This window comes from Odocoileus virginianus, chromosome 5 (assembly GCF_023699985.2).
Source record: "Odocoileus virginianus isolate 20LAN1187 ecotype Illinois chromosome 5, Ovbor_1.2, whole genome shotgun sequence".
NCBI lineage: Eukaryota > Metazoa > Chordata > Mammalia > Artiodactyla > Cervidae > Odocoileus > Odocoileus virginianus.
Genome location: NC_069678.1, coordinates 83,933,368 through 83,948,755, shown reverse-complemented (window position 1 = coordinate 83,948,755; position 15,388 = coordinate 83,933,368). Strand labels below are relative to the sequence as shown.

The following is a 15,388-nucleotide window of genomic DNA, read 5'->3' as shown; positions in this document are numbered from 1 at the left end:
AGGCCCCATGTTAAGGTACATACAATAGTAAATGAGGTAGATATGGGCCTCATGGGAAAAAAACAACGTATTTGTGTTTTAAGATTCACATTTCCCAAAACATTCACACACATAATACTTTATTTACTTCTTTAAGCAAGCAAGGAAGAAAATACGTTTTTAATATTTACCATTTTTAAAATTATTTTTGTTTGTTTGTTTGCCTACACTGGTCTTCATTGCAGCATGCAGCCTCTCTAGTTGCAATATGTGGAATCTTAGTTCCTCAACCAGGGATCGAACCTGGGCCCCCTGTATTGGGAGCATGGAGTCTTAACCACTGAACTACCGGTAAAGTCCCAGAAAATATATTTTAGTCAGATTTTTGTCTACAGTGCACTGTGCAGTGATAATTTCAGAACCTCTTTCTGTGTATATAGCTCTTTGATCATATGATAGCTATAGATTGTTCTACTTTTTAGTTCTTGTGTGTGTGTGTGTGTGTGTGTGTGTGGTTTTTAGACTTCACTGATGTTGCAAGATTATGGTGCTGGTACCTTGCTACTTTCCATGTGTGCTGCAGTTTATTAATCTCATAACATGCAAATTTAGGTAGCTATAAACACCTAAACTTTAAAGAATGCTTATAAATGGCAAATACACAGTAAAAAAATTGTGAGCGTTTCTATTATGAGTAAGTATGTGAGCTATATTGCTCATATGTCTTTTGTGACATCATTTGTGGCTGCTAATGACCTTTAGGGCTTAATTTCTGTTGTTCAACAGTACTCCAGGTGAGGTTGCAATAGCTGAGTTCTAGATATTACTTTCCCACTATTCTTGAAACACATTTGAACCACTGTTAATTGTCTTAATTTTGTAGATTTAATATGTAATTTAGCATTTTTCACTATGCCCTAGGCACTATACTTAATACTCTGTGTGTATTAAGCAATACAATGAGGCAGGAATATTATTGTTGCCACTTTATAAATGAAGAAACTGAGGCTTTAGAGAGGTTAAATAACTGGCCTAGTATGACACTTTGTGGTGGAACCTGGGTCTGTCTCCATTACAGCCTGACCTTTTAACTGTTTTGTCATCTGCTTCCTCTTGCTGACAGACTCACAGAAAGCATATAGTTCTCATATCAAGCTAATTTTCTAAGGAAGGCTAGCAAGCTGGCTCCCAAAAGCCTTCCCAAGGTGTCTGTATGAGATTGAAAATAAAAGTGTTAGTCACTCAGTCATGTCTGAATCTTTTCGATCCCATGGACTGTAGCCTGTCAGGCTCCTCTGTCCATGGAATTTTTCAGGCAATAATATTGGAGTGAAAAAAAAAAAAGAATACTGGAGTGGTTAGCCATTCCCTTTTCCAGGGAAACTTCCCGACCCAAAGTTCGACCCAGGTCTCCTGCATTGCCGGCAGACTCTTTACCATCTGAGCCACCAAGGAAACCCGTCTCTTAGATTATTGTGGTGAATCTATCTGGAATTGACCCTTAGGCTTGCCCTCCTCAAAACTTTAGTGTAATAGCTCCCCTAGAATAGATCTGAGTCGTGGGGATACATTTACATTAAACCAAATCTTCTAGACTACTAGATAAAATTAGAATGTCCATCAGTTATTCTTCTGTAACAGTGAATAAATATCACTTGACCATGTTTAGATAACAGTGCATTTATCCATAGCAAGCTAACTAGGGATCTTAGACACCTGCAGCTCTACAAGTTGGATCCAGATTGCCTTTTTGACTAACCCAAGACCAGAACCAAAAGGCTAACAAGGACTTGGGGAATTCACTGTGGCAATTCTGTTATAGCGAGATAAACTAGAATAATGATGTGACCTTATCAGAAAGTCTTGAACGGGAAACACACTGGACCAGGACTCAGGAAACAGATAGTATCTTATCAATTGAACTGAATAAGGTCAAATTCTTGATCTACTCAGCACGCCTATATGTGCCTACCTTTTAGAAAATCTAAATAATTCCTCCTTTGGTCACAAGTTTTATTGTGCCAGAGAGGCCTGGCAGGAGAGTGTGTTGTTCAAAAGTAACTGAAGGGGAATCATCATGGAGTAAAAGGAAAGCGATAAGGAAGCCTAGGAATTTAGTATCTCTTGCTAAATATCCTCTTTCCCTTTACCAACAGACACTGCACACAAGCAAATGTGTGCACATGCACATGCACACACGCACATAGCTTCCACACACACAGTATTCACACTCCTTCATATATTGATGGTGTGAACTCCCTGTATTTTTAAATTTCACTTCTTTCTTTATTTTTGACTGTGTTGGGTCTTCGTCGCTGTGAGGGCTTTTCTAGGTTGTGGCAAGTAGGGGACACACTCCGTGGTGTGCGGGTTCCTCATGCAGTGGCTTCTCTTGCTGAGGAACACGGGCTCTAGGCTGTGTGGGCTTCAGTAGTCGTGGCCTCCGGGTTCTAGAGCACAGGCTCAACAGCTGCTCCGGGCATGTGGGATCTTCTCAGATCAGAGGCTGAACCTGTGTCTCCTGCAGTGGCAGGCAGATTCCTTACTTCTGAGCCACCAGGGAAGCCCTGTACTCCCTGTTTAAAGCATGTTTTGCTCTAAAACTGTCCACACTTCTGTTCCCCTTCATTAATGTGAAAAATAAGAAACTTAATTTTCTATACTTAATTGCTTTTGTTCATATAACTTCTTCAGTATTTTCACTCTGAGTTAAATTATATGAATGTGTACAACTAGCCACACATGTAAAAAGAATAATTGGTTACAGTGAAGCTAACTCCAAAAACATTTAGTGTGACTAATCCCATTCTGACAGCTGGAACCCATGTTTTACCAACATTCTTTTAAATTGTCCATGTTTCCCTGGTAAAATGTTTCTTTTAGTATCCACCATCTGGAGAAAAACTGAAATACCAGCAAGAGGAGGTACAACAACTTCACCAGAATTTGCACCGGCTCCAGACTCTATGCAGTTCAGCAGAAAAAGAGCTTCGATATGAGCGAGGAAAGAACTACGACTTAAAGCAACATAATAGCATACTTCAGGAAGAAAGCATTAAGGTAATTCAAGTGGGGGATCCTTCATTTAAGGGTCTCAATTGCTTGAAGGAATCTAACTTCTGCAACTTGGTAATTCATGATTGAGTCCCCAGATGGGTAGACAGCATCAGCGATCTGGTAACGCCATCCTTCAACTTCTCTTTACCAAGTAGATGCACACTTCAGTTGTTTCTCTGCTGCTGAAAGGTTGTGTGTGCTGTAAATGTGAAAAACTTTGAAGTTTTTTGAAATCATTACCTAGGACATTTAGCATTTAATCATTTCGATGACCTGAACCAAATCTCTGGTAGCACTTCCCTGGTTCTCTCTCTGGACATATTTATTCCTAGTAGGTACATTCATTTTTTAAAAGATTATTTTTATGTGGACCATTTAAAATGTCTTTACTGAATTTGTTACAGTATTGCTTCTGTTTTACGTTTGGTTTTTTGGCCCCAAGGCATGTAGGATCTTAGCTCCTCCACCAGAGATCGAACCTGTACTCTCTGCATTGGAAGGCAAAGTCTTAACCACTGGACCTCCAGGGAAGCCCCTAGGTGCATTCATTATTATTGGTTGAATCAAATATCAACTGCCCCAAGGTACAAACCGTGAGAGAGCAAAGTTGTTCTTCTTGACGTGAGTGTATCAAAAAGTTAGAGGAACATCCCCCAAACTTGCTTATTTTACAGTGATCTGTATAGAACTGCCACCCACAGATTCATCTAAATTTTATGAACTACAAAATGTTCAGACTGAACCACCATGTAAAATGGTATTTTCTTTTAATTGTGGTTCAATTCTGTAAACATATATTAGGGACCTAGTTTCTGTAAGCCCCTATTTAAGATTCTGGAGTTCAACATTCAACAAATATTTATTGAGCATCAGTCTTAACACAAGGCAGGCCATCTCGTCAATACTGAGGATTTAATGATAGGCAAAATTGACACAATTCTTATCCCCTGGTGCAGGGGTCAGCAAACTTTGGCCTATAGGTAAAATCCATAGGCAGGATTTGACTTTCCTTTTATTTCTGTAAATAAAGTTTTATTGGCACACAGCATACCTGTTCTTTCACATATTATTGATGGCTGCCTTTGCACTACAACAGCAAATATGAGTAGTTCTGACAAGAGACCATGTGGCCCACAGAGGCTAAAATATTTACTGTCTGGCTCTTTATCTAAAAAGCTTGCCACCCCTCATGTGGCAGGATCAATGACCTTATTTAAAAAGTGACATAAAAATGGATTAAGAAAGGTTCCTACTTTTTAGGAGCTCACAGTCTAGTAGGGGTCATATAGAGGAAAACAGTTATTTGTCTCAAACTTCTAGAAAAGCCCTTCTAGAGAGGTCTAGAATTCCAGGATTGTTTAGATACACTTCTTCCCTATCCTCTTCATTCACAGTTTTTAGAACACTAAATATCATATTCTCTCAAGCCTTTGTAGTTTGAAATAAAATTCCAAATCTTTCTCACATTTCAAGACAGCCTTTTACCTTTCCCTTCAAACACCTCTCTTAGATCATTTTAATTGTCCACTCTGACTACATCTATGTCAAGGTACAATGACCAGAACAACAGATCATAACATCTTAAATATGGTTGGCACTCTATAAATATCAGTATTTGTTGATTAATGAACAGGTCCTTCAGGGATGGGTAAATGATAGCTTGATAAAAGGAGAAGGTATTTTTTCTGGTTTTGAATCTCCTTCATGGTAGGGTAAAATTTTGACCATTTCATTGATAAGACTGCGGTCTTTGGGCTGATGCCTTAGCTCAGGCACCTAAGCAGAGTTATATGCAATAGCCAACTACCTTATAGTGACAGTTTGTCCACTTTATCTATTATAAACCTCCCGGTCCTGAAGGGTCAGCATTTTATGGATGAGAAAATTGTTCAAGGTGGCAAAGCTGACAAATTGCAGAGTCAGAATTTAGTACCAGGCCTATTTCTGTCTTTCCCTCTCTTCAGTTTGGGGCACTTTAGAAACTCAGCTTTGCAAACTTAGAACTTTAAAAATCCACTCAGAGATGTTTGTACTCTGGGCCCCTGGCTAATATTCGGCATACTTGTAAGACTGGCTAAGGAACCAGAATGCAAATGTGTTGCTTTTAAACCATTTTATTGTGAAATGTACCACTCAGAAGGCTTCCCCGGTGGCTCAGAAATAAAGAATCTGCCTGCAATGCAGGAGATGTGGGTTCGATCCCTGGGTTGGGAAGTTCCCCTGGAGAAGGGAGTGGCAACCCACTCCAGTATTCTTGCCTGGAGAATCCCATGGATGGAGGAGCCTGGCGGGCTACAGTCCACGGGGTCGCAAAGAGTCGGACACGACTGGGCATGAGCACACATGCACATACCACTCAGGAAGTACAGTTCAACTTCCGCTTTTAAGAGAACACTGGCTGCAGTGTGGCTAACAGATTAGAAGGGACTAAAAGTGGAGGCGGTGCAACCAGTGCTATTGCTGTGGTCCAGGCTGGAGATGATGATGATCTAGCAGAGGTGGTGACACAAATGACAGAAACGGATGCGAGGTGTGTTGTAGGGGCAGAGTGATAGCACGTGCTGAATAGACGTACGACGGTGGAAAAGGAAGGCTCGAGGATGACTCTCGGGTCAGTAGCCTGAACAAAAGTTTGGGTGGTGGCATCCTTTACTGAAATCAGGGAGACTGAGAGGACAGTTTTGGAGATATGGGCAGAACCCAGGTGTTCCACTTTGGCATATATTGGCGGAAATGTGGTATTTTTAAATCATGAGAATGAATCTAGAGAGAGAATGCGTCACTTACAGGGAAGGCCTAGAACAGTCCACTAATATTTAGAAGTTGAATTCACTAGAATAGTCTACGAAAGCAACCAAGAAGCAGCAGCAGTGGTAAATGAAAATCAGGAGAGGTGGGTATCACAGACTAAGAGAGGAGAACTTTCTGAGATGGAGGAAGGAACTGCTACTAACAGGTCAGTTGCCCACGGGACTGAAATTCTGGCAATGGGAAAGTCAGTAGTGCCCTTAGCAAAATTAGTTTCGTGAAGTAGTGGGATTGAAAGCCAGCTTGGAGTAGACTGGGGGGGGAAAAAAAGGATGGAAACTATTTAGACCACGCATGTATAGAAACTCTTAGGAAAATTCCTTTGTCAAGCTGCCAGCAGCTCCAGAGAGGTAACCAGCCACATGACATTGGTATTTGTCAGCTCTTGGGGGAGACTACACTTCTTTGAAAGCTGCTTATTCTGGCTCACATTCACATTCATCCCATGCTTATTTTTGTCACTTGTCTTTACTACCCACCTCTAGATCAAAATTGAACTCAAGCAGGCCCAGGAAAAGTTATTAGACAGCTCAAAGATGTGCTGTTCACTCACGGCTGAGTGGAAGCACTGTCAGCAGAAAATCAGGGAACTGGAGCTGGAAGTACTTGAACAGGCTCAGAGCATTAAATCACAGAACAACCTACAGGAAATGCTGGCTCAGGAGAAATCTAAAGTTGCTGATGCAGAGGACAAGGTAATTATCCTCACACTTAATAAATATCATGCCCTGGATACTACTACTGAAATTCTGTTTCCCTGAGGATTTTAGGAAATAGATACAGTGCAAATGATAAAATTCTAGGGGTTTTTTACTCTCCCATGCTTTCCTCTTTTGATGTCACCTGTTCCTACGGTTCCAGTAAATCTGAGATAAAATTACTTTCATTATATACTTTCAAATTTTAAAGGACTTAGTCTCCTGTCACTTGGATTGTCTATGATTTTTAGTTTGTAATTTTTGGAGGGATAGATGTTAAGAAATGAACCCTTTTGAAATGTTACCCCTGCATTTTAGCCTGCCTGACACCAGGTGGCAGTAGTATGTAACACGTGCACATTTTCTTGGTGGGTTTGTCTGAGTCAAATCTCATGTAAAAAATAAATCATTTCATCAAACCACATAAAGCAAACATCAAAATTAGATGATAGCAATCTGTCTTAAACTCAAAAACTCAATGTTGAGCTAAAGAAGCCAGCACAAAAGAGTTCATACTATGTAATTTCATTTATATGAGGTTTAAGAATAGACAAAACTAAGCTATGGTAATAGAATAGTGGATATCCTTATGAGGGGAATATGAGGAAATTGTCTATGGTGCTGGAAGGATTCTTTATCTTGGTCTAAAGTGGTGGTTATGTAAGTAAAACTTCACTGAGTATGTGCAAGTTATCGGCATATTGTCATATGTATGTTATTACTCCATTAAAAAAGTAACTGGCAAAATTGATAAAGATTAGTATAATTTTGAAATTTAGACAATACAAATATTGGTACTGGATTTTGTGCAACAGGATCACATATTCTGACTACAGTTGGAAGAGTTAACTAGTATAGACACTTCAGAAAGCAATTTGGCATTAGTATCTAGTTAAGTTAAAGTTGTATATATACCATACAACCAACCCAACACTTCTACTACTAGGCATAAAAACTAGGGAAATTCTGCTGCATTCTGCTGCACACGTGTATCAGGAGGCAACATGAGTGCTCAATCACTTCAGTCATGTCCAACTCTTTGCAATTCCATGGACTGTAGCCCTCTTGGTTCTTCTGTCCATGGGATTTTCCAGGCAAAAATACTGGAGTGGCTTACGATTTCCTCCTCCAGGGGATCTTCCCAACCCAGGGATCAAACCCAAGTCTCCTGTGTCTCCTGCATTGAAGGCAGATTCTTTACCACTGAGTCACCTGGGAAGCCCCAGTATTTGTTTATACAAACATAAATCAATCTCTAGAAGGGTGGACAAGAAACTAATACCAGTGATTACCTATTTGGTGGAGGAAAACTGGAAAGAAGACAATATAAGATTGGAAAGGAGATTTTGTAGCTTAGTTTACCCACACACACTAAATCATGTGAACCTATTGCATACTGCAACAATTAAGTAATTTAATTTTAAAATTAAATCTAGTCACACTCTTCAGATGAGATTTTTATGTTAGTACTACTGTTTCTATGTATATGGTATTTCCCTAACTGGAAAATAAGTCACACTTAAAGTTTTATTTGTAAACTCTTTTCACTTAAGATTTTGGATCTGCAGCAGAAGTTAGAACATGCTCATAAAGTCAATCTGACAGACACTTGTATTTTGGAGAAGAAGCAATTAGAGGAAAGGATAAAAGAAGCAATAGAAAATGAAGCTAAAATAAAGCAACAGTATCAGGAAGAACAACAGAAGAGGTAAGAAGAGCAAAGACATCATTTTTCTGTGGACTAACCACCCCTGAGTTTACGAGCAGTGTCAATTTACCACCGCATTTCCTCTGTGTCCCCACTGAAGTAAACTCAATTACAAAACTGTATGTGTGTGTGTGTGTGTGTGTGTGTGTGTGTGTGTGTGTGTGCATGTTAAGTGGCTTCAATCGTGTCCAACTCTTTGTGACCCTATGGACTGTAGCCTGCCAGGCTTCTCTGTCCATGGGATTCTCTAGGCAAGAATACTGGAGTGGGTTGCCATGCCCTCCTCCAGGGCATCTTCCCAGCCCAGGGATTGAACCAGTATCTCTTATATCTCCTGCTTTGGTAGATGGGTTCTTTACTACTAGCGCCACCTGGGAAGCCCCACATCTATACATAGTGATATATGTGTGTGTGTGTGTGTGTGTATGTACCACTATATTCTGATTGTTTATTTTCTTGCTTGCCTTTCATACTAGAGTGTGGAATTCTCAAGGGCAGGGATTATTTCTTGTTCTGGAACATGCTTGGTACACCAGTAAATCTTCTTGAATGAATGGATTATCTATGAAATATGATCCCCTGGGATCTGCTTTTCTAATTCTTAACACGATTGGCACAAAATGCAGAATAGAATGCAGTTGCTGTTTTGTATTTATCAGCTGATTTTCTTTAAAGAAGATCCAAGTACTTTATAGGCATCTTAATCATTCACATGCTGATAGTAGTTAAGAGCTGTCATTTTTTTTTCTAGAAGGGTTTTGATTATTATTAGGATTCTTACTAAAATGATCTTATATACCCTAAACTTCAAGTCATGGGCATATTGTCATATGTATGTTACTACTCCATAAAAAATGTAGCTGGCAAAATTGATAAAGATTAGTAAAATTTTAAAATTTAGACAATATAAATATTGGCACTTCTGTGGCACTCAGAACATGTGTCTTAAGAAACTACTCAGTAGTTTTAACTACTGAAAAGATATATAGCCATTCACATAAATTGTTAAGCTCAGAAGCTTTACTTTCAGCTCTAATTGAAACCTCTAGTATAAGACTTCCCTGGAGGTAACAATAGTTAAGACTCCATGTTTCCACTGCAGGGGTCGCAGATTAGATCCCTGGTCTGGGAACGAAGATCCCACATGCTGCTCCTCAGCACAGTTCAAAAAGAAAAGAAACCTCTAGCATAGAGCCCGACACTCAGTAGGTGCTTAGCAAATATGTTGTAAATAAATGAATGTTTGAGTGAATAGTGAATTCGCTCGGGTCCGATAGAAAAATACTTGTCTCACTGCCGCTTCTACCAAGATGACACCCTTCTCCTGTTTTAATACAGCTAGTTCCTGAATAAACCACAATAAGCACACCTTTTAAAGCACTGCTCACAAAGTTAGAGAAAGCCCTAGGACAAACATACAATGAGGCAAAACAAAAATAATGAATGGTAAACAAACTTCTAACTCAAGGGACAAATAGCACGATCAGCTCCAGGTTCAAGAGAACCCGAGGAAGTTTGCCACAGGTGTGTGTGCTCACTTGCTCAGTCGTGTCTGATTCTGTGCAACCCTGTGAGCTGTAGCCCGCCCAGCTCCTCTGTCCATAGACTTTCCCAGGCAAGAATACTGGAGTGGGTTGCCATTACTGTAGTTTACAGTAATTTTAAAATTTCTCTTTGACATCTACTGTTTAAATAGAAATATGTTTAATATCCAAATATTGTGCTTTTCCATCTATTTTTCTGTTGTGGATTTATGGTTTCATAATATTAAATAGTCATATAGCATTTTGTTACATAGCTATATCATAATTTGTATAAAATGTTTTTAGACTTTTTGCTGATATAAAGTATTTTGTAATTAATATCCTGACACATGGGGCTTCCCTGGTGGCTCAACAGTAAAGGATCCACCTGCCAATGCAGGAGACATGAGTTAGATCCCTGGGTCAGGAAGATCCCATGGAGAAACGGCAGCCCACTGCAGCCTTGCCTGGGAACTCCCGCTGACAGAGGAGCCTGGTGGGCTGCAGTCCACAGGGTCACAGGAGTCGGACACATCTCAGCGACTTCACCACCACCACCACCATCCTGACACGTTAAGACTTTGCAACTATAAGGAAGTATGAGAAGGGTTATACTAAGGGAGATTTAGTATGCTCAGGTAACACCAGGGACACCTAGTTAGGTCCAGGAAGCTCAAGAAAGCCTTCCTCAAAGAAAGCTATGTAAGTTGAGAGTAAAGTAGTTGTTACAGGAAAGCTAAGTAGAAAATACCAGATAAAGGAAGACCTGGAAGAGGATAGGGACAAGGCTGGAGTTGCAGGGGATTAATAAATGTGGAAGATGACTTGTTTGGGGAAGTGAAAATTTTTCATTTTGCCTGGAACAAAATGTTTGGGGGTAGAGGAAGTGGCAAGAAAATGGAGCTAGAAAGGTAAGTTAGCTCACAAGTCATATTAAAGAATTTGGGGGAATTCCCTGGTGGTCCAGTGGTTAGAACTCCATGCTTTCACTGCCAAGGACCCAGGTTCAATCCCTGGTTGGGAAACTAAGATCCCACAAGTCCAAAAAAGAATTTGGACGTTTTCTTAAGAGTGAAGGAGAACGTTACAGCAGTGTTAACACATGTGCATTAGTATCAAGTGTTTGTAACTGACAGCCCTTTATTAAAGCAAGGAGATGAAGGGATTCAACTCATAAAGCAGTGTGGACAAGCACAAGGACTATAGAATTCAGAATGAGAGCCCTGCCTCCCTCTTGCTGTGGCTGTGCAACCTGGAGCAAGTTAATTAAGCCTCTCAGTGCCGCAGCTTCCTCTGTGTTGTTGTTGTTCAGTCACTAAGTTGTGCCCTACTCTTTGTGACCCCATGGACTGCAGCATACCAGGCCTCCCTGTCATTCACTATCTTCTGGAGTTTGCCCAAGTTCATGTCCATTGAGTTGGTGATGCTATCCAACCTTCTCATCCTGTGCCACCCTCTTCTCCTTTTTGCCTTCAGTCTTTCCTAGCATCAGGGTCTTTTCCAATGAGTTGGTTGTTGGCGAGTTCCCTTCTCTGTGAAATAAGGACAGTTATTTCTTCTTAGGGTAGTTTTCAGGAAAGAGAAAACTAAGAAAAGCTTCCATCACAAAGGAGGTTGCTCTGATGTTGGCCCATTACGGACCACTACTTTGTCTCACTGAACAAAAAAATTCCCCTGTGCCCAGTCTAACAATTTTAGGTCAAAGAGTTTCTTTTGCAAAGCTTTGCAATTCACAGTGTGACTTAATATACATTAATTGCCTTAAGGAAACTCCTAGATCAGAATATGAATGAGCTACAGAAGCAAGTGAAAATCTTACAGGAAAAAGAGAGTCTACTGGAAATGACCAGTTCTCAGCAACAAATCAAACTTCAGCAACAAAAGGCCCAACTTAAAGAACTGGAAAATGAAAAAAGAATATCTGATGAGGTAAGAAGACAAATAGGTATGCTTCTCAGTTTTCCTATTCCCTTAGACCTAAGTAATAGTTAATAAGAACTAATAATTCTTGAATGCCTAGCTCTTTACCCATTAAGTTTAGTTAGGATTCAGACAGGGAAGCAGAATCTACTCTAGATATTTCAAGCAAGAAGGAATTTAACACAGGGAATAACATGCTTACAAAACTGTTGGAAGGGAGAGGTAGGGGTGAGTAGGTCAGAAAGAACTGTTGCTAGCTTTCAATAAATCCAGAGGTTCAGAAACCACAGGGAAACCAACCCTTGTAGGAGATTAGCAGGAACTCTCCCAAAGCCCTTTCAAAAGTTTCCCTCTTTGATTTACCTGATAGTGTTACCAGAAACTGGATTTGCCTCTTGGGTGTCAAGCCAAGAGACACAGCCAAGTCAATAGATCAGGAGAAGAAAGGATCTATTTGCAGCAAGTGAAAACACCAGGGATCTTTCCCAAAGCAGTGTCTCCTCAAACATCAAAATTGGGAAAGTTTTAAGCTAAGGATATTTGCATATTCATGAAGAAGCCTGAGCAAAGGAGAATTCAGCATAGAATTGGGGCAAAGGTCCAGAGTCCAGGCTTTAGTTGATAGAAGTCATGAGGGTCAACATCATCCTTCTGTCCTCCACCTAAGTGGGGGCCTTAGTTCCTGCCGAACTCAAAGACATGTATCAGATTGCTATATATTTCCCTTGAGGAGGAACTAGGGCTAATTTTATCACTGAACTATTGTTTCTTGACTGCTTTTGCTTTTTCCTGCACTTCTTCACGTCCCTTAAAATCATTAACTACTGAGACCTGTTCAGGGACAAGCATTGTGGCCAGGTTTAGATCACAAAATGGATTAAGCCAAAAATGTCTTCTCTTATGTCAAGAAATCATGTCTGGTTCTTTCTCTGGAGACTCCCTACCCTGGCTGCTTCCAGCAGCACAAGAGGAGCATGGTGGCCTCTCCTGTGCTTTCCAAACTGTGTGCAAGTGCCTCTGAGTTGCAGAAACCGAACGGAACTCTGCTGTCAAGGGAGTTTAGCAAATGTCATTTTCAGACTTCCAATCTTGCAGCACAGGGGAGAGCTTAGAAAAGTAAGGGTCCTGGTGAGCAATGTCACAGTCTACTTTGTATAAGCAGCTTCCATCCAAACCCTTTTACCCATATTCAACCTTATAAACTACAAGAAGAATAGTATGCTTCCACTGAGTAGAATGCACTGTCACTCATACAAATGAAGATGAAGCAGCACAACTCAGATTGGGGCTTGAACTCGTTGTCTTAATTGAAATCACACACCTCTTCTCAGGACTTAATGAAGCTCAGGTTCTTCTGTCTTGTCTCAGAAAGAATTCAGTGAGAGACAAAGTGATAGGTAAGAAGTGGATTTATTTAGAGAGATACACATTCCATAGGTAGATTGTGGTCCGACTCAAAAGGCCCGAGTGGCTCTGAAAGAAACACACTCCACAGACAGAGGATGGACCATCTCAGAAGGCAAGAAGTCCAGAAACATGGCATAGTTAGTTTTTATGGATTGAGTAATTTCAGAGGCTAATGATGGGAGGATTAGTCCAGCTGTTTTGGAGAAGGGGCAGAATTGGGCCATACCCACTGACTACTTTTGGGCCTTTTATGATTGGCCTTGGAACTGTCTGGCACCTGTAGGTGTATCACTTACCTAATTACAGTGAGCATATAACGAAGCTCAAGGTCTAGCGGAAATTATATCTTCTGCCATCTTGACCCTAATAGTTTCAACCAGTTTTTGTCATATCTTCAACAGTTATGTCATTCTTTTAAAGGTGGTGCTCTGCTTCCTGTTTCGTTGATTCACTTAACTTCTGAAAGTCCCAGCAGCATCTGTGGTCATTTATGGATAATGTAATTGCTGCTTCTTCGGTCTCAATCCACATGGATATACTAACTTTAAAACTTAATTATAAATTAACTACCAATAATACAATAAATTAACTACCAATAAACATGTTTTGGGATATAGGATTGAAAAGCCATTCCCATTCCAGCTCTTGGCTTCTTTCCCATATTCTGGCTCTGAGAGAGACCACAGCATATATCAATCACTGGTTGAAAGTTTAGACATCATCTTATAGGACAACACAGAACCTCAAAAGATGTTACCTGGCCAGCATCATACCTACATCTTCCATAGGTCTTTTCACTGTTTTGCAGGTTTCTTTTTCTTTTTTTTTTCCTGGATAGTAGGATATATGATGAGAGCAATGACTGAGATTTTGTTTCACCTCTCTTACTTTAAAATGATTTTCTTGTTCAGGAACTATGTTGAGTAGTAGTATATCATGACAGGAAATAAAGAATTTGGAAAGCCCACAGATGGTAGTCCTGGCAAAAGCACCATGGACAGAGAAAGAAAATCCAGGTCTAAAATGAGTGTCTTTTTCACTGAGGACTAATTGTTGCTCTCTCCATAGTGGAAGAGATCCAGTATAATAAACCTGCTATCCGGTGACTGTTGGGCCCCCTGCCTAGTAGATGGTCCCATATCAGTAGCTCAACATTGATCTTTGCTTTTGGCAAGTTGAGTAGATTAGCCTTGGTGACCCCTTGTCCACTTTGTACATGAGCCCAAGTGAGTGAGCACATAAAGGATAGAAAAAGAGGCTAAGTGACATCTACAGAATGTACTGTTTTTTTCCACTTGATTATTGAAGGCCACCTCTTCTGTGGAAGCCCTCTGCTGTGGAAAAGCCCATGAGGCACATATATGTTCACACTCTAGGCTTGTGCTGTCTAATATTGTGTCAACTAGCCACTGTGGCTATCTAAATTTATATTAAATTGAAATTTTAGTTCCTGAGACATACTAGACACGTTTCATGTGCTCAGTAGCTGCATGTAGCTAGTGACCACCCTGCTGGAGAGTGCAGGCACAGGACACTTCCACCAGTAGGACACATGTCATCAGTCTTCCAATATTATTCTTTCCAAATCCCTGATCATCTGGCCAAACCATTAGAAACTTTCTATGAGTTAGCATCGGTCCATGCTTCTGGACATCTCTCTTTCCGGGCAAGGTGAACATAAACTTTGCCCACTGAGATTTCCCTTCCCACTGGTCTGAAGGACCACCCCTCAGCTGGAGCTATCAGGCCTCAGCAGCCCTATTTCAAGTGGTTGCCATATTTTGTACAGAATCATAAGTACATCAGGCCCAAATTAATCTTTCTCGGCTAACTGGTAATACATAACTCCCCGCGAGGCCATAGGTTTGGGTTGAGAGAGCTGGTGATACAATAGAGGTAAGTATCGCTTGCTCATGCAGCTTGCTCAGTATTTTCCATAGCAGTTCTGTTTGAGGACGGAGTACAACTGCACATGCCCAATTCAATGCTCAGTGGATAGTAGAACACCTCGTTTCAGGAAGGGCAGCTCAGGTTACTCAACCCTTTCTTTCTCGTGGCCAACCATGAGAGATAATTGAGAGGAGAGATGACTCTCCTCCCAAATCCTAAGATTAAACTAAAGGTTTCCAGAGGCTCTGTGATGTTTCCTCCTCTGCCACAGAGACTTGGGGCAAATTTGGGTCTGCTGGATCATAAAGCCCAAATGGCAGAGCAGTCTGCACCACAGCCTGGCATAGCGCAGCTCTTTGTCTTGCTTTGGGCACCACTAAAACCATACAGCCCTGATG

General features: G+C 40.6%; 1 protein-coding gene across 8 annotated transcripts in view; it reads left to right on the top strand.

Annotated features, from left to right (window-relative positions):
• CCDC30 (coiled-coil domain containing 30) overlaps positions 1 to 15,388 on the top strand; it is a 119,872-nt gene that overhangs the window by 85,065 nt on the left and 19,419 nt on the right. For all 8 annotated transcript variants that reach the window (XM_070468330.1, XM_070468328.1, XM_070468333.1 and 5 more), the window contains 4 exons: positions 2,863 to 3,039; positions 6,330 to 6,539; positions 8,096 to 8,250; positions 11,540 to 11,702. In XM_070468330.1, the coding sequence (XP_070324431.1) occupies positions 2,863 to 3,039; positions 6,330 to 6,539; positions 8,096 to 8,250; positions 11,540 to 11,702 (705 nt within the window). The remainder of the gene's footprint in view (positions 1 to 2,862; positions 3,040 to 6,329; positions 6,540 to 8,095; positions 8,251 to 11,539; positions 11,703 to 15,388) is intronic.